The sequence below is a fragment of the Hippopotamus amphibius genome, chromosome 6 (genome assembly GCF_030028045.1).
Source record: "Hippopotamus amphibius kiboko isolate mHipAmp2 chromosome 6, mHipAmp2.hap2, whole genome shotgun sequence".
Taxonomy (NCBI): domain Eukaryota; kingdom Metazoa; phylum Chordata; class Mammalia; order Artiodactyla; family Hippopotamidae; genus Hippopotamus; species Hippopotamus amphibius.
The window spans coordinates 21,215,134-21,238,672 of NC_080191.1; the positions used below are offsets into that span (position 1 = coordinate 21,215,134).

The following is a 23,539-nucleotide window of genomic DNA, read 5'->3' on the forward strand; positions in this document are numbered from 1 at the left end:
AAGCCCCGTGGGTTCGTCCCTGTGTGTGTGGGAGACCTGAAGCAGCACAGCAACGGCTTTGACAATGGATCTGAGAGTGAAACCATTGCCCAGGTCTCAGATGAACCCCTGAGTGGTGGATGTTCAGGACTGGCCCAGAGCAGCACAGCACAGGCTTTGACAACTGAACTGAGACTGGAACCACCATCCACAGAAGGCGATTATTTGAAACTTGCAGCCCGAACTTAACCAGGTTGATTGCCTGCTTAAACAAACATTCTCCAGAGGAGGATTTTAACAGGACCTAGAGTCTACCCAATGTAACTGTCACAATATCCAGGATACAACTGAAAACTACCTGTCATACAAAGAACCAGGAAAATGCCAAATCCCAAGGGAAATGACAAGCAACGACCACACACCCTGAGATAACACAGATGTTGGAATTTTCAAAGAATTTAAAGCAGCTATTACGTGCTCCAGGAGGTAAAGATAAACATAAAGACAGGCATCTTCAGCAGAGGAAAAGAAACTATGAAAAAGAACCAGGTGGCAATTTTGAACTGAAAAGTACAATAACTGAAATAATCAAATTCAGTGGACGGGTGCAACAGCAGAATGGAAATGAGGAAAGAGGCAGTGCACTTGAAGATAGAGAAATCAACAGAGATTATCTAAACTGAAGAGCAGAGGGGGGAAAAAAACGACTAGGAAAAAAAAAGAGAACATATCAGCATCAAGGACCTTTGCAACAATATCAGAAGGTCTAAGGTACAAGTCATTAGAGTCGCAGGAGGAGAGGAGAAAGAGATGGAGGCAGAAAAGTTATTTGCCCTTAACAATTTGGATCTAACTTACCTCTCCCATATCATATTCTATTCTCTTTAATATATGTATGTGCCTTTTGTTTCAACCACATTAAAATTTTCTCAAAGAGACCTTCCCTGACACGGAAAAACGAAAACAGCGTCTCTTAAATCGTAACACCTGTACTTCCTGAGGTAAATTGGGAAGTGCTTAGTGACCAAATGGATGCGACTGGAGAGATGGGCTGTAAGGGAAATGAGGATGAGACTCAGGTGTGTATAATCTGGGAGCCCAAGTGGATGAGCCAGACGGTAATCAGATGCAAAAGAACATCTCAGGTAAATGATAAAGAAAAATATTTACACATTTTGAGCCTGCGGTCTGTTTGGTCAAAGAGCAAAAGGAAACAAAAAGCTAGAACAGGATACAGAAAATAAGGCCTTTCCTTCTCCACTGGCATAACCTTATTTAGGGATTCTGCAAATCAATGCCCGGCTCCACTTCCTCACGACGATGGAATTATTTGTGGGGACTGGGGCGAGAGTGTGCTTGAAACCGCAGTTTTGGCTCCAGATTTCTTTCCTGAGCTACTGTTACACTGTTTATGAACAGCCACCGACTTGGGCACGTTGCTGCTTCTAGGACTCAATCCTATCTATAAAATCAGGATAACATGGAATTTAGAGTGCTGTTATGAGGATCAATTGGGATCATACACGTGAAAGCTTACCTATGTGGTTCAACAAATGCTGTGGAGTAACAGATGAACGGCACATCAATAGGCGACAGATCTCAAAGGAACTAGGGCAGGAATTTCAGAAAGTTGTATAAAGGACAGACCTTGGGGTTCCTTTGCCCCCCCAGGAGACCCGGGGAGCGGGGGCAAAGTCATACCTTGCACTTCTTGGCTAGCACTTCCTCGAGGCGGCTTGGCGGCACCTCACCTCCTGATTCTTCTGGTCCCAGGCTGCAGCTTCCGCTCGCTCAGCCACGCGGCGCGCGCCCGTAGAGCCTCTGTGGGCTCAGCGCAGTGCGAGCCTGAGGCCCAGAGCCACGTCCGGTCTCCCGGGCAACCCTATCAACTTCCGGTTTGAGGCGAGGACGCGGCTGGCGAGAGGCCACATTTCCGCCACGTGAGCCGTGCGGTCGTCGGGCGCCTGGGAGGGCGGGCGTCCGCGGCCTGCGACACCCGACGCGTTCCGAAGTTCGACTCCTCGTCCCGGACTCGGGCCTCCCCCAGGGAGGTGGCGCCCAGCGGGACCGCCGGCGCTGCAGAGCGCGGAGCCGGGGCAGGGCTCGGAATTCCTGAGGCTGCGCTGAGGAGGCGGACGGCCGCAAGACCGCTGCTCGCGAGCCGCCGAGCTGGAGCTGGAGCTGGAACCCCGTGGGGCCGGGGCGCCGGCCGCCGGGCAGCGGCTCCTCCAGGCCGAGGCCGCAGCGGAGGATGAGCAGGAGGCGATGGCGGGCTCCCGGCGGAGCGGCCGGGCGGGGGCCATGCTGCGCTGGTTCACCACCGTCCTCCTATGTGCCGCCTTCTTGGGGCTGGTGAGAGCCGGGGCTGGAAGCCTCCCAGGCTGAGGCGTGAGGAGGCGTGAGCAGACGTCCTGCAGAGAACGCGGCCGTCTGGGCTTCTGTCTCGTTTCCGCCGCTTGCAGACTGTGTGACCTTGGGCTCATTAATCTGCCCGAGCCTCAGTTTCGTAATCTGAAAAATGGGCACAATTATAATCTTAGAGGATTATCGTCAAGCGTGAAATCGATTGTCGTAATATATTTTCCCGCTCCAGCAAACCTTTCTACCTGTCCTCCGCGGGGTCGGGGCGGGGGAGGGGGGGATGCAAGAGGGGTCTATAGCCGCCCCCCCCCCCCCGCGCTCACCTAACCCCCAAATTGTTGCACAAAGCTGCTCTTCTGGGTTTTCCTCTTCCTCGTCTGACCAAATTCACCCCTATTTTTGCAGGTGGGGAAATAGACCCAGAGAGGGAAGGTGATTTTTTTCGGACCACACAGCTGGTTAAGTGGTTGAGCCAGGAATAATGTCTATTATGCTGCCTACAATCTTATGTAAAACAGAATTTCCCATCCTTCAATGTTTTTCTTAGAAGGAACTGCAAGGCTAGTTTGGCCTTTTGCCAAACCCCTTGGCCGCTCCGCGGTCACTTGTCTCAAACATTGGGATCCTGGGGAGTTGGGAGGGTGAGTCCTCTGAGCAGAGTCACTTCTGGTCACTTAGTGTCTTTCTGTGAGCGACGCTTGATTCTTAGAGCATTTGTATTTGAAGAAGAGTCATTGCAGATGCTGTGCCAGGTCCTGTTGAGTGCTTTAGAGGCGAGGACTGATTTGGTTACAGCGGGGGCTCAGCCTGCCGTTCCTTGCTTGCTCTGCGCCTGCGCCCAGGCCTGCCCTTCGTTTGGGACTTGCACAGGCCTGAGGAGGGGCTACACCCAAGCTTTTAGAGCAAAGTTGTAGGTTTAGAATCACTTATTCTTGAAATGTAGACCGATCGGAAACATTTTTTAAGTGTCACCCCCCCAGGGAATTTCCTATGAAAGCCAACTGCAGCCCCTAATTCTTGCTAAAATTGTCATTGCATACACGTGTATGTAATATTATCTTAAGCCTTACAGACTGTACTCCTGAGGCTTGGGTTTTCTTTGACAAAAAAATGTAGCTATAGAAACGTTCAAATTGTTTATCTCCTGCATGTTTTATATGTGTAATTCAGGCCCCCATGTACGACCAGAAGTATTGCTGTTTTAACATCAAAAAACAGGGATAATATTTTGATAGTTTGATAACAAATTTTTAACATCAGAATTCTTATTTGTGTATGCAGTATATTTCAGACTATGCAAAACTTTCAGAAACATTTTTAATGTTACATTTTACTAACTTAATACAAAATACTGTAGTCTTTTATGGTATTGTTCAAAAGGAAACAGAATTGCAGCAAAAAGCCAAAAGAATTAAGGAATTTTTTAAAAATGGAGAGTTGTCAAAACTAGAGAAATAATAGAATTTGGCACACCAGAAACAGGAGTCTATAGCTCTAGTAGTACTAGTATTGTCATTGTGAATTTATCTTAACTGTGGGACTGAAATCTCCTACGTTACATTGAAATCCCCTCCTCCCTTTTTAATACTGAAAAAAGCTACCATGTAGATAGATAAAATCATTATTTTAATGATTGTAGGTAAAAACTTCTTGTCTTTTTAAATTTTAGGGAATGAGTGTTGCTATACTGGGACCCACGTTTCAAGATTTGGCAACAAATGTGAACCGAAATATCAGCAGTCTTTCTCTGATTTTTGTGGGCCGTGCCTTTGGATATTTGGGTGGCTCTGTGATTGGTGGAATTCTTTTTGACAATATGAATCATTTTCTCCTTTTGGGTAAGTAAACACCAATTTTAGCTCCTTTGTGACTTCCAGGGAATTTACAGTTTGTTTTTAAATATGAAGCATACTGGCTTGCAGAATGGTTGACACCTTAAAGGTAATGTTTAGGCATCCCCAGTGGAAGTCAGGTTTCCCTGGTGCCTGCTTTCATCTTGGCAGTTACTGGGAATCCGGGCTAGGCCACTCTGGAAATTTAGATTAGCCCTGTAGCTTGTTAGGGATCCTTAGGCTTCCTGACCTCGACTGTAATGTAGACACCACTGCTGGATCACATACCAGTTGTCCAAAGAGCTCTGCATGTCAGGGTTTAGGGCAGATCTCCTGGGGCCATAGATCAGGATAAACTCCTTGAACCTGCCCAGATTAGACCCTGGACCGAGAATGAAGGTGAGAGGGGGTGATGGTGGGTGAAATGATGAAGGCTCCATTTTTGTCCCAGCTGCCCCTTGTTAATGATTACCCCAGGCCTCCCTGCCTCACTCTCAAAATAGATGACAAAGCTTCTAACTTACTCTTTTTTAGATAAATTGACATGTTTAAGAAAAATCTGGATTAAGGTGATAAAACTGCTTTGCAAGTAAGGAGATAATTTACGGTTGTTGATGAATGAGTAAATAATCCCTCTGATTTCCATAGTGGGTTGAAAGAATAAATTTTTTATATTTCCCTCCCTATTCCCCAAATTTGTTTAATACATTTCTGCTATGAATGACTATAGTAATTGCATTTAATTTTTGTCTTTTTTATTTTTTACCTCATATCTAAATATCTCTTTAGGTTGTTAAATATGAAACGTTTAAATAAGTAATCTTTGAGTTGTCTGTTTTGCTACAAAACTATGCCTTGTGGTATAATGTTTGATTTGATTATTAGCAGTACTAGAAATGTATTTATATTAGAATAACTTGTATTTTATAGTCCATAGAGATGATAAAAGCTTTTAAATGAAGTAGCTATTAGTAGAAGCTGAACTCTCATCTGCTCATTATTACTCAGTTTTAATTTGACCTGTTTTGCATTTTTGAGAGTTTTTATGATGTTGACTTGACCCATGACCCTTTCCCGTGAATAGTATTTTTTACAGCTGACTTTTTACCTTTCTTTTCAGGGGTGTCAATGTTTGCTACCACAATTGGTCTTTATCTCGTTCCATTTTGTAAGACTGCGGTGTTACTGACTGTCATGATGTCCACCTTTGGTGTTTCAATTGGAATTCTGGATACAGGTTAGTGAGCCCTCTGTATCTCTGGGAGTAGGGACTTTCTACTAGAAAAAGTAGAGCAGATGATATTAAATTGTCACTTGCAGCATCCCCTAAAATGACACTGACCTACTTACTGAGTCGGTCATGGGGTCTCCCAGTCAGAACCGCTCTTCTGGCAACTACTCTTCTTGCCAAGTAGGGTGCCCATTTTTGAGCAGCCAACCACAGAGTGAATTCAGAGAATTTTTTTCTTGGAGTGATTGTTGATTTACAGTATCCAAATAGGGAAGGGGCCCCCATGTGGGTAATTACAGTGCAGACGAGCAGGCTTTCATTTCGGGGTAGAACTTTATCATTGTAATATGGCAGGAATTGATGGGTTAGTAGAGTAAACCACATTTGGAGCCATTATTTGGCTGAGGAAGCATAGAAGCAGCTCTCCAATTTAAAATGCACTCTGCCTTTTGAACGAAGAGAAACCTGTGCTGTGTATTGTTTCCCTTCTTTTCCTTTTCCTCAAAAGTTCCTGCCCTCCTGCAGGACATCCTCTCCATGTATCTTCATATCTTTTAAAACTTGCTAAATAACATATGTGACATTTGTGCACCTCTAAAACCAACTTTCTCCCCCTCTTCACTACTTCCCTGTTATTTGATAGGTTGGGGAAATATTTTTTACTTTGGGCTTAATTTGGTTGTGAAATTACAGGATGGAATTATATATTTATCTGCACATACATTAAAAAGAAAGAAAGAAAACATAAGACTTGATGCTTCTTGCCTTTTACCATGTAGATACATAGACTGTGTAACTGAGGATGTTAGAAGGTCCTTGTTTCCTATAATGGGCACAGCAGAATCCTATAGTGTTCAGGTTCCTGAACATGTGTTTTGCATATGCTCTATACATAAATAATTTTCTTCAAGTGGCAACCGATTGCACGTACAGAAGAATTTGGTAATTTGGCCACTGATGATAATATATATTGAAAATATTTAGAGATAAATTACTGTATAAATATTCTTCCCTATTCCCACCCCTCTTATGCCTGGTATTAGAACTGTATTATAAAAAGCCTTGGACTAATGTACTTGGCTGTAGGAGATAGTGGTTTACTAGCTTGTAGAATTCCATTTGTGAGTGCTTGTTGTTCCAGTGCTTAGAGTTTGCTGGTGGTGTTGCTGAGTTGGAGTTTCTTAATCATAGAATTGACTTAGTTGCCATAGTTGGTAACTTAGACTATTATAATCCTTATGCCATGTAAAATAGACTCATCTATTTTGAGCTTTTTTTCTTTTTTTTACTAAGTTACTATGATTAAATCATTCTCCCCATCTTTCATTGGTAGGTGGTAACGTCCTAATCTTGGCTATTTGGGGGGATAAAGGAGCCCCCCACATGCAGGCCTTACACTTCAGTTTTGCCTTGGGTGCCTTTTTGGCTCCACTGCTGGCTAAATTGGCATTGGGCACGACGGTGTCTGCTGAAAACCACACAGAGGCTGACTTTAATCATTCTGCCTTCAACCAATCATCTGAAGCTGACTCAGAATCTCTACTTGGAATACCTGACAATATGAATTTACTATGGGCTTATGCTGTTATCGGTGCTTATATTTTTGTAGTTTCTCTCTTTTTTTTTGCTCTGTTTTTAAAGAAAAGCTCAAGGCAGGAAAAAGCAAAAGCATCTGCTCAGAGGTTTCGAAGAGCTAAATACCACAACACCCTTCTTTGTCTCCTTTTTCTGTTCTTCTTTTTTTATGTTGGAGCTGAGGTAACATATGGCTCTTACGTTTTCTCATTTGCAACGACCCATGCTGGCATGAAAGAAAGTGAAGCGGCTGGGTTGAACTCCATCTTCTGGGGGACCTTCGCAGCCTGCAGGGGCATGGCAGTCTTTTTCGCTACATGTTTACAACCTGGAACCATGATTGTGTTGAGCAACATTGGCAGCCTGGCTTCATCTTTGCTTCTGGTGCTTTTCAACAAGAGCCCAGTTTGTCTCTGGGTAGCAACTTCAGTGTATGGGGCCTCCATGGCAACCACGTTTCCCAGTGGTGTGTCTTGGATTGAGCAGTACACGACCATCCATGGGAAAGCTGCAGCATTTTTTGTAGTCGGTGCTGCCCTGGGAGAAATGGCTATTCCTGCAGTAATTGGAATTCTTCAAGGAAAATACCCTGATTTGCCTGTAGTTTTGTACACCTCTTTGGGGTCATCAATAGCCACTGCTGTTTTATTTCCTGTGATGTATAAATTAGCCACTTTGCCTCTTGATCGTCAGCAAAAAGAACACAGTAAGAGTGAGGACCAGAAAGCTTTGCTTTCTAGCCCTGGGCTGAATGACTATGAGGAAGAGAATGAAGAAGAAGATGCAGAAAAATGGAATGAAATGGACTTTGAAGTGATTGAAATGAATGATACAATGAGGAATTCGGTAATAGAGACATCTAGAAATATTATGATGGAGCCCACAGCCGATGTCTCCAACCAGTCCTACTCAGATGTGTTTATGTTTGAGTCCTCTCCAGTTAATACTGGCAAGCCCCCTGTGAATCACCTTGCAAGAAACCAGGACAAAAGGGACTAAGGCTTAGAGAAGATGGATTATTTACTGACTTCGTTGCATAATCACCAGTTCTAAAGAGGCCATCAGAGCAAAGCATAGCAGATTTTCAACAAGCTTTGGGGCTCAAAATTTCTAGGTCCGAGTATAACAAATGCTAAAAAGTTTTGAAACATTCTGTAATTCCCAGAGCCTTTCATAAAAAACCAATGATCTCATACAGCAGGATCCTGTTGTGAAGCTAGTGTTTGGTGGCATGTGGCTGATTAGGTAATATTTTATGGCTTTCACCCCTCAGAGCGTGCAGAGAAGGTGTTTGTTTTTGAGAAGTCGGGTGCCATTTGGATAGAACGAAACTGTTTAGTAGTTGAATTGGTTAGCTGAACAAATTATCAGCCATCAGTATTCTGCCAGGGAAGTTGAGGAGAATCATTTCATAAAAGAGCATCTTTGAAAATGGACAGAGATTTTTATTAATTGTTTTACTCTGTAGTGTTGGATCAAAAAATGCTGATTGCTCATGATTTCTGATTTTTATGAAGAGGACACAGAACAGGCCCTAGAGAGCGGCTCCAAGCCTCTGCTGTTGCTTACTAGTCTTCTGGCCCTGTACTCAGTCATTTACCTTTTGTAGGCCTCGTGTATCTCATCTCCTGATCTGTGATTTTCTAATGAAGAAGATGACTTTCAAACTGGGAATCCATAATTTTTAAAGGTTGTGCAAGATGTCTGCTAGAAATTAATATAAGTGCCACCCTATTCTTCATTTCAAATGAGAAGTGAAAAAAATTGATAGCTTTAAGAATGTGCTACTGATTATCAGTAGTGTCAGTTTAAGAGGCTCAGTGTTTAGTACTTTATTTGAATAATGGAAGAATACATTTTTAGTACTGTATTTCATCGATTCTGAGATGCACCTTTTTTTCACATTTTTAAGCATCCCTGAAATCAGAATGTGTTGAAATCAATGATCATTTAACATTGTGACAAAACTTAATTCAGAGTTTTTTTCCATATAAAGTAATGTTGCATTTTACAGTGTCTTAATTTCAGTGAATACAGTAATTCATTCAGTTATGGAGATTATATTATTTTTACAGACATTTTAAAAAGAGAAGTTATTTTTATATGCTCATTTTCTCTAATTATGTTCCAGCAGAATTTGAAGTTGCCTTGTTCCGATTTTTAAAGCTGTTTTAGAGTTGCTGTGTTAGTAGTAGAGCTGTGGACGGAGTCTCCTGAGGTCCTTTGGCTGCCTCAGTGACAGAGTCTGGGTATGAGCATTGCTGTTCCAGGAATTGCTCCTCATTGAGTCTGGTTGGTAGTCACGTTGTAAGCTCTGTAAATTAAGCTGCTAGTTTAATTTACAGTGAGACACTGTCTCTTCCAGTGATTGGAATACTTGTATCAGCCCTCTGGGCCTCCTCCTTCCTGAGTTTGAAATACCTGGGAAACCAAAGTCATGATTAGGAAGTGGCTTGGAGGGCCTACAAGTCAGGGATCGTGAGTATGGCAAATCTGGTGTGGGCGGTCCTTTGATAAATGACTGGCAGATGACAGATTTTGTTCACTTCTTTTTAGCACATTTTATGCTGAATAATGTGTAATTTCTACTTGGTTGCACTATGTCTACTTTTAATCTAATTTTTATAAATTCGCCTTTGTTTTTTCTTGAGTGGAAAACAGTACCTTTCTTGACCACTGTCCATTATTGGTTCATACGAACAATCTGACAGTTTTGGAGAGGGCTGGTGGAAAAATTAACAGTGAAAAGCCTATTCTTCTTGCTCTTTTTATACTGTACTTTTCTCTTAGCTAGAACTTGGAGATTAGTTCTGCTCCATTTATTGCTTTTTCTCAGGTTGTTGGAATTTAGGCAGTAGAAACTATTTGGCATTTGGGTGGCTTGCTAGAATAGGGATGCTATCTGCAGTATCTACATTTAAAGGGTAAAAATGCAGCTCAGGGAAAGAAGGCACTAAGAACATGGCAGAAAATTTGGAAACCCATGAAAAGTGCATTAGAATTCCACAAACCAAAATGTGAATGGCCATATGAGATTATAGGCATTGTTACAGTTTGATAATGTATTTCCATATTGGGAGGATGACTTAGTACAATTCCAAGAATTCGCATTCATCCTAATAATCACTTCTTAGTTAAGTAAGTGTCAGCTGATGTACAAGTAGCCAGTACCGAAGTTTTCTGTTGCTGAGTAACAAATTACCATAAATTTAACAACAGACTTTTTGTTTCTTTAACCTCACCGTTTCCTTGAGCCAGGAATTTGGGCATGACTTGACTGAGTTCTCTGCTCAGGGTCTCAGAGGGCTGCAGTCAGGCTGTTGGAAGAGCTGAGCTTCTTTGTGGAGCTTGGGCTTCCCTCCCAGGGCCGTGTGGTTTTTGACAGTATTCCGTTCCTTGCCACAGTGGACTGAGGTCTCCGTTTTTTGCTGGCCTTCAGGGGGCACCCGTCTCGATTGCTAGAACCTCTCACAGATTCTTGCCCTGTGGCCCTCTCATAGATCCTCTCACAACGTGGCAGTTTATTTTTTCAAAGCCAGCAGGAGACTCTCTCACCAGAGCCAGCTAAGCTGGTGTCTTTAATAACATAGTGTAACCATGGGAGTGACAACCGATCACCTTTGCCGTGTTCAATTGGCTAGAAGGAAGTCGAGATTCTGCCCAAACTCAAGGGGAGAGGCTAGTATAGAGATGTATCTGATTATTGGGGGTCACCTTAGGGTGTGTCTGCCATACTCAGGTACCTGCAAAACTCAAGAGAGCTAGAAAGTTTGAGCTGGGGAAAAAAGCCCCCAAACCCTCAGCAGTCACGGAAAGTGATTATAGATACAGCCCACTGAAGGTACTAGTGTGGGGATGCAAGGCTCCCCAGAGACCAGGCCAATAAACCTAACTCAGAGTTAGGCTTTTTTCCCCTTGAGATTTTGTTTTGTGTCCTTTACCACTGTGCTTTTTAACCTATTCAAATACAGCTTAATATGAGGGAAATAGGTAAATTTCAGTTTAATTGTATTTTCATGGTAAAGTCCAAGAACACTTTGAGAATATTTTTCAATTACTCTGTTATCTTTTAAAGAAAAATCTTTTTTAAAAACCAGTCTTTATTATAAAAGTAACGAAGGTATAAAAGAGATCATGGTAGAAGATTAGGGAAGTACCTAAATAAAAATATAAGGAACAAATATAAGTAATCATAATCCTAAACACCTAGCGAGTTCTTACATTTCTAATCAACTTAATTTCCCAAGTCAAGGGCAAAGGGGTAAAAAAATTTCCTTCTACCAGATAGGGTGTCAGAAACAACTTGAATTTTGTGTCCAGATTATATTGATACTACATTTGGTGGACTGGGTTTTAGTTTGAAGAATTGTAATTTATTAAAAACAAAAGCTGTGTAGCAACACACTCCAGAAAAATGTGTGGGAGACTCAAATTACAGGTAAAATGATTTTGTTTCAAATAGATTTATTGATAATCAGGATAGCTTTCTCATAACCAGGACCTTTGTTTTACCATAGCAATGTTATCATTCAATCCTGCCACTTAAAAGTTATTACGAAAAAAGAGCTTCAAATTCTTAGTGGAAGTAGATATATCCTTCTGGGATGCCCTGTATTTGTGTTTGTTAAGTGCCCTTGTTTTGTTTGTAGTGTTGTAAATGTGTATATGCATTTTTATATGTGAACCTACAGATATTGTGTGTTTGATATTTTCTTATACTGTGGGGATGCAGTGGGGGTAGAGGTGATGGGGGGGACACAGAAAAGCTTACTGTATGATTCAAAGTTTGTTGGAAATGTTCTTTTTTTAACTGAAAGTTTTATGAAGATTATTGTAGATTTACATGCAGTTGTATGTAGTGTTTGTTTCAAATTTGCTGAGAGAGGGATACTTGCTCAGTCTGGGAGGGTAGAGAACTAGACTAGTGCTTCTCATACTTTAATGTGCATTAGAATTGCACGTTAAAATACAGATTCCAGTTCAATTGGACTGGGATAGGACCGAGATTCTACATTTCTAACAAGCTTCTAGGTGCTGTTGGCCCATGGATCGACCACACTTTGGGTAGCAAGGTCCACTTTTGGGGAGTGTCAAATTTTTGCTGCTTTTGGGAATTCGTTTATTTTGTTTTAGCTTTTCTAAATCTGACTTTAAATCTCTTGGAGTCTACGGTTCCTATGAACCTGCTCCTCTTACGCGCAGTATTCTGAGTTCTCTTCAGTCCTCTCCATTTACCGCATTAGCTGTTGAATATTTATTTCACGTTTATTAAATGCCTTCTATTTGGCAGTTTCTGTGGGCGGTGCTAAGTGTACATTGGTGAAAAGATCAGAAGTTTCCTGCCTTCATGGAACTTACCTCTAATGCTGTACTGTCCAGTATCTATGTTGGCTAGTGGCTGTCATATTGGATAGCACAGGTCCAGTGGGAGAAACAAGGTATCAAACAAATAATCACACAAGATATTTCCAGGAAGGCTTTATTTCCTGTTGTGCTAGAGATTAATTAATTACTGTGTGGGGTCAGAAATGTTGTGATAGACATCTTGTCAAATGGTGTAGTATAAATTATGGCGTTTAAGAAAGACCTGCTGATCTAAAGGAGATTTTGGTCTTCCTTGTGTATAAAAGAAGCAGACCATGGCTGGTGACCTAGGTTGTCATAAGGAGTATTTAAGCTCTTTCCTTTAATGCACTTTGGCCAGTTGGCATTTGAACTAGGTTTGAACTTGAGTTGAATTTTTATTTAGGTTTAAGTAGTCTCATATTTAGTGATTTAAAATTGTATAGCACTGAATTTTTACAGTCAAAGAGAATTATTCTTTACCAACATTTTTGTGTGGTTATTGTAATTATGTCTTCTCTTGTCCTCCATTTCTGCCCTGTTTTTTTCTTTTATTTCTTTTAGAGAGGATCCCTTAGATTCGTGGCCTGTGGCTATTAATTCTTGCATATTGTTTCACCTCTTCCTTTTGATTTATGTTTTTAATTGCAGAATGCCTTAGTTTCTGGCCTCTAAATTATTGCAGCTTGCCTTTGATGCACTTGGTTATGTTAGTTAATGGATGGCCTGGAGAAATGTTTTGAAGTTGTAAGATGACATGACTAGCTTAAGGGGTTGGGCTTTCTAGCTTCTGAACAATTTGTTGAGGTTAATAAGGTGCTTTCTTTTAAAAAAAAATTCTTTTTAGTTGTGATAAAATACACATAAAATTGATCATTTTAACCATTTTTTAGTGTACAGTTCAGTGGCATTAAGTACATTCTCATTATTGTGCTACAATCACTACCATCACCTGCAAAACATGTCATCTTGCAAAGCTGAAACTCTCAACCCATTGAACAATAGCTCCTCATTCCACCCTCCTTTTAAGCCCCTGACAACCATCATTCTATTTTCCGTCTCTGTGGATTTGACTGCTTTTAAGTACCTCATGTAAGTGAATTCAAACAGTATTTGTCCTTTTGTGATCAGCTTATTTTACTTAGCATAATGTCTTCAAGGTTCATCTGTGTTATAGCACATGCCAGAATTTCCTCTGTGAGAATAAATAATATTCCGTTGTATGCATATTTTGTTTATCCATTTATCTGTTGGTTGATACTTGCTTTGCTTCCACCTTTTGGCTGTTGTGAACAGTGCTGCTGTGAACATTGATGTACAAATATCTGTTCAAGTCTACTTTTTTTTGAATTTTTTGAAATTGAAGTATAGTTGATTTACAATGTCGTGTTTCAGGTGTACAGCACAGTGATTCAGATATGTATATGTCTATTCTTTTTAAGATTCTTTTCCCTTGTGAGATATTACAAAATATTGAGTGCAGTTCCCTGTGCTATACAGTAGGTCCCCGAGTCTCTGGTTTTAATTTTTTTAAGTATATCCCCACAAGTGAAATTGCTGAATCATATGATGATTCTATTTTTAAGTTTGGGGGTTGCTTTATTTTTACTATTCTGCCTAGATATTATCCTAATCCACTTTTTCCAGAGGAGACCAGTTGCAGAAAGAGGAGAAACACTTTGGTTAGTATTGCGTCAAACTCCGGGCAGACTTTTGGGTCATTATAATTAGTTTAGTATCACCTACATACTGAGTAAATGAAGTCATATGTTATGTATCTACCTCAAAGTTTTGTTATCTCTGCTTCCAGTCTTTGTTCAGTCACTGAGTAGATGACTGAGAGCTTATTTTGTGCTAGGCTCTGTAGACTTAAGTGTTAATGAACTTCCTCTCCTGTCCTTGGAGTACCAAGTATCATTATCATGTATTTTGGAGTTTTGATCCTGGTTTTCTGCTAAATGTCAGGTCTTGTGCCATGTTCTCCTTTGTTTATAAACACAGAGACCCCTCTGGCCATCTTGGAACCAGATGGTGGTGTGGTTAGAGAACCATGGGCTGAGGTGGCCAGCCAGCTCTCTGCCTGTTCTCAAAGCAGCTCTGCCTCTCTGTGGAGCGTCTCCCTGTTCCTCCTTCCTTTGTCCCACCCTCTGTATATCTCTAGTCCAAATTCCACAAGGAACCTGTCTGACTGACTTGAGTAGCTTCCATTGTTTTTACTGGGCAGAGCCCAGCCTCATGAGTTGCTGATCAGCCTGTTGGCCCCTCTTGGATCAGTGCCTGTTGCCCCCATCCAGAGAGTGGCCATCTCGACGTTCCTTCTCCCACTGTTCTGAGTCAGGAGCTGTGACAGCCGAAAAGGAAGTTCCCCTGTCTGCTCTGTACCTGTGGTAGTGCTGGGCTTAATGAATATTTTCTAGCAGATGCCCAAATGGGATGCAAATTGTCTGGCCCTGAGGATAATGGTCTGGTTCATGTTTTGAATCAAAATTGGAAAAACAAAATCACACCAAGTGGCAGATATTTTTTGAAGAGCTTAGACAAGGTTAGTAGTGAACTGTTTGATTTCCATCAAGGAAAAAAGCTCTCTCTTAATAGGGAAGCATTTGTACTTGAGTGAGATACAAGAGGAGTCCCAGTTTGCAAGAGGTAGTGTTAAAGCTCTCATCTCTGTGAACCAAAAAGATTTCCGAGTCTAGACATTTCAGTCATTTAACAGATATCTGCTGAGCATTTACCATGTTCAGTAATCAGCCCCAGGAACAAAGCAGAGGACAAGCCAGATGAGATCCTGGCCTTCATCGAGCTTATGCTTTACTATTTCAACTAAGATTTGCTATGACAATCTTTGTGTTAACTGAAGAGTCATTAAAGCCTATTGTAATAGGTTTTACCCACTTCCAGAAAAGTCAGTAAGGTAGCTAAGCTCTTGTTTCCTTGGTGTATGTTTGTGTCTGTTCGTTTCCAGTATTTTTACATGTAATCTTTGGAGTGATTCTTGATTTAGAGTTTTATAAAAATTATTTAGCACAGTACAGTTGAGGTTAATATAGTGAAAACGTGCTGAAGAAGGCTGCAGCAGAGGAGTTTTGACGCCAGCTCTGGGATTTGTTCAGAGCAGGCAAAGGATGCATTTATGATTGAGTTGGATCTTGGGTCCCATCTCCAAACACCTGTGGGTTAACTGAGCAGGTTCTCATTCCTCTGCCCTTTCACTTAATCACTTGCAGAGAACTTTCTGCCCTTAGGAGGGGATTACCCAGTTCTGGGCCCACATACTTTTTGGGCCTTTACCCTTGTTGAAGACAAACTCAGAGACAGAAGCATTTAGGCAAGGAAAAGTTTACCTGCAAGAGAGCTAGAGAAGGGCTGGCTTGCTAAATAGAAACACAAGTATTTAAAGGAAAAAAGCAATATACCTACCAAGGTTTCCGAGTTTTCGTTGGTCTGTTCATAATGGAAAAGCAGTCACTCTCCCACATGATTATCGTGTTCACAAAAGTCATGACAAGTCTTCAGATATCAGTGCAGCAAAAACCAGGGATAGAATTGCTTTGTTAGGAAGTCCAGGCTTATGGGAAATGTTGGCGGTTTTATTGTTTTTGAGATCAGAACCCGTTAGATGACCCTGTTGCGTTTGGTTTGTCTCGGTGAGGGGCGGGGGAGTGGCTCCTGACTGTGATATAAGAGCTTAGTCATATTATCACAAAGGGCAAAGTGACATTTTGCTCCTACACCCTTCAGAGCCCATCAGCTCCAGGCGGAAAAACAGCCTGAGAGAAAAACGTGATTGCTGCACGTATTCTTATCCCCTGTCAAGTGATAAGTCTTTGCTCCAGTGGTTTTTAACCCTAACCGCTGTTAGAAGCACCTAGGAGTGTTCAAAAACTACTGATGTCAGCATTTTCACTTAAATAAGAATTTAATTGGTCTGAAGTGGAGCCTTAATATTGACGTTTTTGGAAGTACCCCTGGTAATGTAATGTGTAGTTGAGGTTGAGAACCACTGCTTTTATCAGTGCAGCGAACTGGAACTTGTGCTAGTTACAATGGTTTTTATTGTTTTACTTTTTATTTTTTTGTATTTTGGCCGCGCTGCAGAGCATGTGGGGGTGGTTCCGACCAGGGATTGAACCGGGGCCTCCGCAGTGAAAGTGCCAAATCCTAACCACTAGGCAATCGGGGAACTCCCCCTGCCGTGATATTTAGAGGCTAATTCACAGCTTGGTTATGTCATGCTCCTTTCATGGATGCTTGAAATTCTGTGTGCTTTCTCTGAAGGAAAAGTGGAGAAGAGCTCTCCTATTTCCTGTTACCTCTACTGCTGCTTGGTTGGATAAAGGGAATAATTAATACTGGTTGAAATTCTGCCCAGAACGAAACCAAACCGTACCTTTTAGTGGTTGCCCTTATAGATAGGTTTTTGCTAGTCAGTTTTGATTTGGGGGGCTTAATGGAGTAGGGGTGATGATCTTGTAGATTTATTACATTTGGATTTAAGCCTGCTCACTGTTTACATGGCTTTGTACAATGTAAAAGCTTGTTTGAGTAAAATGTTGATATAAATAAATACCAATACTGGTTTAAAGTAAGATTTGTGTCTCATTTCATGGATGTTTAAAAGTGAATTTGGCATCTCTCCAGAAATTAGTCAAGAATATTTCTAGATTTTAGATTGTGAGTGCTCCAAAATGTATGTGATAGTGTATTGGTTCCTAAAATGTGAATAGTATTTTTTTAAGTCACTGAATGATTTTATTAATTTAATTTCATTACTCTTTGAATATGCACATGATACAGATTCAGAAGATGCAAAAAGTACAGTAAAAAGTGAGTATCTCTCCTCACTCCAGTCTGTGTGCTATCAAGTTCCCTTTCCAGAGACATGTGTGTTGCCAGTGTCTTTCTTGTACATCCACATGGAGATACTCTATACAAACAAATGCAAGCCCATCCTCATATCTGAACACAATGGTAAGCTGTCCACACCTCAGTTTATCATTTAACAGTTGTGGTAGAAACTCTCAGAGCTCAACCCTACCAGGTTCTGCTCTGTGCGTATGCACGTGGAAACATCTCAAGGCTTTCTTTTTGACAGCTTTATTGAGGTATAAGTGAATAGTATCTTATTTTCACTTATTTTAGAAATGACATTTAATATCTTTGAAGACATCTAACATTTTTGGCCCTTCTGCTCCTCTTAAGAAGTTTATGACCTAATTGCTGAACTTACAAGTCTACCAAAGAAGCTATTACTAGCTGCATATTTTAGCTAATATTTTACTTGAATGCTACTTCCTTAATTAAGAGGATTACAGATATATCTGTGTTTCAGAAGGAGATTTTCAAAATTGCACATCAGGCAGAAACTGGGATGCCTCTCCTTGCTTCCCTCCTGTACAGGGGCAGCAGCTGAAAGACTGCCTATTTTTTAACTTGTTTAAAACAACTGTGGTGATGATTTGGTCAAATACTTCTAGCTTGGATATTGGTTCAGGTATGCAGCAACTTCCCCACCACTTCATACTGTATTGAGTCTTGGGAAATGATAATTTTTAAAGTGGGATGTTTAAGCTGAGAGAAGCTAAATGACCACATTCTCCCTTGTCTTATGGGAGCAGTTATAAGCGACATTCCTGGTGTCGTTTGACTACTACCATTTCTGCTTTCAGTGACCTAGTTTACAGCTGTGCACTTCACTCTGTGCAGGAATCCTCTTGTACTTTGCCTCATGCCAGGGACTATGGGCAAAGCTTGGCCTTTTCTGGTTCCTCATAAATAAAAACCTCTAGCAGTCTTGGCATTGGACCAGATTTGATAGGATTTCAAGCATAACTGACTTCGATGTCCAAGGGTCCCCAACACTTTCCACGAAGAGCAGGGGCTTGGTGTATCATTACACGCCCACTTCACCTTCCATCAGCTTGGTTAGGCATGAGAGTGGGCTGAGTGACCACACCACCTGCTCCTAAGCCTTCCTGAGCTGGAAGGATGGAGTAAAAGACTGTGGTTCACAAGGACAGACTTGAGGACTGGCAGGACCGCTCTGGTACCTCCCACTGGAAATGATAATGGGAGAGTGGAATTTTTCTATTTGCTCACTGCAGCAGCCATTTTATTCTCTCTCCTTTGGGAAACGTTAATGGATCCAGAAGAATTCATGAAAAAAAAAAAAAACCCGAAAGCAAAACTCTTGTGCGGTATGGTGGTTTAAGAGTGTATGATCTGGAGGCTGGATTCAAATTCTGACTCTGCTGCCTACTACTTGGGCCACGTTACTTAATCTCTTTGTGCCATGGGTTTCTTTCTTGGGGTGGGCAGTGAGTCTTAAATGAGATGGTGTTTGCGGCTTAGCATATTGCCTCATGTATACTGTTAGGGGTTGAATTGTGTCCCCTGCAACCCCCCCCCCCCAATTCATATGTTGAGGTCCTAGCCCCTCAGTATCCCAGACTGTGACCAGACATAGGGCCTTGAAAGAGCTGAAATGAAGTCATTAGGGTGGATCCTAATCCAATATGAGTGGTGTCTTTATAAGAAGAAATTTGGACAGAGACAGAGGGAAGATCAGGTGGAAGACACAGAAGATAGTCACCTACAAGCCAAGGAGAGGCCTCAGAGGAAACCAGCCCTCCCAATGCCTTGATCTCTGACTTCTAGCCTCCAGAATTGGGGGAAAGATTTCTGTTGTTTAAATCACCCAGTTTATGATATGTTATGGCAGCCCTAGCAAACTAACACAGTTAAGCACACAATGAATGTTAGCTACTATTACTATTTTTACTATTACCATTCCCAAACTACTCAGCCAAAGAAAAAATAAATAAAGCAGCCACAAATGGGGAATTTTTAATCAGAAAATAATGTTCACTAGTTTAGCAAAAGCGACCATCTACAAAAGGGAAATAAGAGTTTTTTTGGATAACTGTTGTGGCTGGGAAGGCCAGGTGGGATACCCTAACAAAATTAATGAGGTTATGGGTCACAGGGCACTTAGCTGTCCTGGCAAAGCAGTAAGAATACATGCAGCTGGGAGCCACACCTGGCCTGGTGAGCTCTCTGCTCAGGCACCAGGCAAAGGATCTTGGACCTGACCAAGCAGCTGAAATAACTGGAGCCCACTAGCAACAAAAGAATTGAGAAACAGCAAGAGCACACAGTTGTTTTTAATGGATAATATGTGCACACAGTAATAAAATCAAACAGTACAAAGGTAAATTTAAAAATGTTATTTGCTCTTGACCAGTTAAAACAACCATTCTCACTATATTTGTGCATCTTCTAAAGATTTTATCTGTGCAAACAAAAATGTGTTTATATGTATATCTGTAAATGAATATAAATAAATACCCTCTGATAGGTTGATTGACATTGAGATATCATTGACATATAATGTATTAATTTTCAGTGTACAGCATAATGATTTGAGATATATATATATAGTGAAATGATCACCACAATAGGTTTAGTTAACATCCATCACCACACAGTTACAAAATCTTCTTCTTGTGATGAGAACTTTTGACTTATTCTCTTAGCAACTTTAAAGTAATCAGTACACTTTTTGTTTTTAGTTTTTATTGGAGTATAGTTGCTTTATAATGTTGTGTTTTTGCTGTACAGTAAAGTGAATCAGTTATATTCATATATATATATCCACTCTTTTTTAGATTCTTTTCTCATATAGGTCATTACTGAGGATTGAGTAGAGTTCCCTGTGCTATACAGTGGGCCGTTATTAGTTATTTATTTTACATATAGTAGTGTGTATATGTCAATCCCAATATCCCCATTTATCCCTCCTCCACTTTCCCCCCGGGTAACCATAAGGTTGTTTTCTACATCTGTGACTTTTTCTGTTTTGTAAATAAGTTCGTATGTATCATTTTTGTAGATTCTACATATAAGCAATATCATGCGATATTTATTTTTGTCTGACTTACTTCACTTAATATGATAATCTCTAGGTCTATCCATGTTGCACCAAATGGCATTATTTTGTTTTCTCCGGATATATGCCCAGGATTGGGATTGCTGAATCATATGGGAGTTTTATTTTTAGTTTTTTAAGGAACCTCCATACTGTTCTCCATAATGGTTGTACCAATTTACTTTCCCACCAACGTGAGAGGTTCCCTCTTCTCCACCAATTTACATTCTCACCAACAGTGCAGGAAGGTTCCCTTTTTCCACACCCTCACCAGCATTTATTGTTTATAGACTTTTTGATGGTGGAGTTTCTGACCAGTGTGAGGTGATATCTCGTTGTAGTTTTGATTTGCGTTTCTCTGATAATTAGTGACGTTGAGCATCTTTTCATGTGCTTTTTGGCCATCTGTATGTCTTCTTTGGAGAAATGTCTGTTTAGATCTTCTGCCCATTTTTTGATTGGGTGGTTTTCTTGACATAGAGCTGCATAAGCTGTTTTTATATTTTGGAGATTAATCCCTTGTTGGTCGCTTCATCTGTAAATATTTTTTCCCATTCTGTGGGCTGTCTTTTTTTTTTTATGGTTTCCTTTGTTATGTTTAGTACACTATGGTTATCTATAGTCACCGTGCTGTACTTTATATCCCCAAGACATTTATTTTATATCTGAAGTTTTTACATTTTGACCCCCTTCACCCATTTGGCCTACTCCCACCTCTGGCAATCACCAATCTGTTCTATGTATCTATAAGTTCAGCTTTTTTTTTTTTTTTTTTAAGATTCCACATATAAGTGATATTATACAATATTTGTCTTTCTCTGACTTAGTTCACTTAGCATAATACTCTAAGGTCCATTCATGTAATTGCAAATGGCAGGATTTTCTTCTTTTTTATGGTTAATATTCCACCACACACACACACGTATATATGTATCACATTTCCTTTTTTTTTTTTTTAAGTTTGAGTAATTTTTTATTGAGAATTATTTAATGGTGATATACCTTTTATAGAGTTAACTTTTTTCTTTTTTTCTTTATTTTTTTAGATTCCACATATAAGTAATATTATACAGTATTTGTCTTTCTCTTAGTTCACTTAGCATAATACTCTAAGGTCCATTCATGCAAATGGCAGAATTTTCTTCTTTTTTATGATTAATATTCCACCACACATACATACACACTCACACACACACACGTATATACATATTACATTTTCTTTATCCATTTGTCTGTCAGTAGACACTTAGGTTGTTTCTGTGTCTTGGCTGTTGTAAATAATGCTGCAGTGAATGTAAGCTTGCATGTATCTTTTCAAGAAAATGGTTTCATTGTCTTTATTTTTTTTTTTTCACTTTTTTTTTAGCATACAATAAACTGCATATATTTAGGGCGTACAATTTGGTATCCCAATCTCCCAATTCACTCCCCCCAAACCCTCCCCGCTTTCCCCACTTGGTGTCCATATGTTTGTTCTCTACATCTGTGTCTCTATTTCTGCCTTGCAAACCAGTTGATTTGTACCATTTTTCTATATTCTGCATATATGTGTTAATATACGGTATTTTTCTCTTTCTGACTCACTTCACTCTGTATGACAGAGACATTGTCTTTAAATAAATATCCAGAAGTGAAATTGCTGGATCATATGATGGTTCTATTCTATTTGAAGACACTCCATAGTTTACCGTAGTGGCTGCACCAAATTCCATCAACAGTGCACAAGGTTCCCTTTTCTCTACATCTTTGCTAATACTTTTTCATAGCTTTTTGATAGTAGCCATCCTAAAAGATGTGAAGTGATATCTCTTTGATTTTGATTTGTGTTTCCCTGATGATTAATGATGCTGAGCACCTTTTCAAATAACTGTTGGCCATCTGTGTGTCTTCTCTGGAAAAATGTCTATTCAGATCCTCTGCCCATTTTCAGATCAGATTGCCTTTTTTTTTTTTGCTATTATATGAGTTCTTTATATATTTTGGATAGTAACCCCTTATCAGATATATGATTTGCAAATATTTTCTCCCATTTGGTAGGTTGCCATTTTGTTTTGTTGATGGTTTCCTTTGCTGTGCAGAAACTTTTTAATTTGATATAGTCCCATCTGTTTATTTTTGCTTTTGATGCCTTTACTTTTGGTGTCAAATCCAGAAGATCATAGCCAAGACAGATGTCAGGATGCTTACCACCTGTTTTGCCTTAGGATTTTTATGGCTTAAGGTTTTACATTCAAGTCTTTAATCCATTTTGAGTTAACTTTTGTGTATGGTATAAAATAGTGGTCCAGTTTCATTCTTTTGCATATAGCTGTCCAGTTTTCCCAGCACCACGTATTTATTTTTTTATTTATATTTTTTAATTAATTAATGGTTGCGCTGGATCTTCATTGCTATGCATGGGCCTTCTCTAGTTACTGTGAGGGGGACTACTCTTTGTTGTGGTGTGAGGGCTTCTCATTGTGGTGGCTTCTCTTGTTACAGAGCATGGACTCTAGCCACGTGGGCTTCAGTAGTTGTAGCATGGGAGCTCAGTAGTTGTGGCTTGTGGGCTCTAGAGCACAGGCTTGGTACTTGTGGCACACAGGCTTAGTTGCTCCATGGCATGTGGGATCTTCCCGGACCAGGGCTCAAACCCTTTTCCCCTGCATTGGCAGGCAGAATCTTAACCTCTGCACCATCTGGGAAGCCCCAGCACCATTTATTGAAGAGACTGTCCTTTCCTCATTGTATCTTCTTGACTCCTTTGTTGTAAATTAATTGACCATATATGTGTGGGTTTATTTCTGGACTCTCTATAGGTTTCATCGATGTATATATCTTCCCCACCATGCCATACCCATATGGTTTTGATTACTATAGCTCTGTAATATAGTTTGAAACCAGGGTGCGTGATGCCTCCAGCTTTGTTCTTCCTTCTCAAAATGACTTTGGCTACCTGGGTTTTTTTGTGCTTCCATACAAATTTTAAAATTGTTAGTTCTATTTCTGTGAAAAATACCATTGGAATTTTGACCAGGACTGCATTGCATCTGTAGATTTCTTTGAGTAGTGTGGCCATTTTAACAATATTAATTCTCTCAATCCATAAGCATGGAGTATCTTCTTATTTATTTGTGTTTTCAGTTTCTTTTATCAGTGTCTTACAGTTCTCAGTGTACAAGACTTTTACCTTGTTAAATTTATTTATTTATTTATTTTTAATTCTCACAACAACTCTAGGGACTAGGTATCACATCCATCTTTTTTTTTTTTATTTTACAATTTGGAGTTTGCTAGTATATTCAAAAAACT

General features: G+C 40.3%; 1 protein-coding gene and 1 long non-coding RNA gene across 2 annotated transcripts in view; one reads left to right on the plus strand and one right to left on the minus strand.

The window, feature by feature from the left end:
• LOC130855501 (uncharacterized) overlaps positions 1-1,811 on the minus strand; it is a 42,913-nt gene extending 41,102 nt beyond the window's left edge. Inside the window, exons 1-2 of the long non-coding RNA XR_009054328.1 lie at positions 1,681-1,811; positions 1,517-1,587 (exon numbers count right to left, since the gene is read on the minus strand). This is a non-coding gene — a long non-coding RNA (uncharacterized LOC130855501). The remainder of the gene's footprint in view (positions 1-1,516; positions 1,588-1,680) is intronic.
• Positions 1,812-1,911: 100 nt separating this feature from the next.
• Positions 1,912-8,862, plus strand: MFSD4B (major facilitator superfamily domain containing 4B). The gene is given in 5 exon segments (XM_057739222.1): positions 1,912-2,331; positions 4,010-4,178; positions 5,293-5,409; positions 6,737-7,947; positions 7,949-8,862. Coding segments are annotated over 5 exon segments (1,620 nt in total). The 5' UTR covers positions 1,912-2,244; the 3' UTR covers positions 7,985-8,862.
• Positions 8,863-23,539: the final 14,677 nt, after the last annotated feature.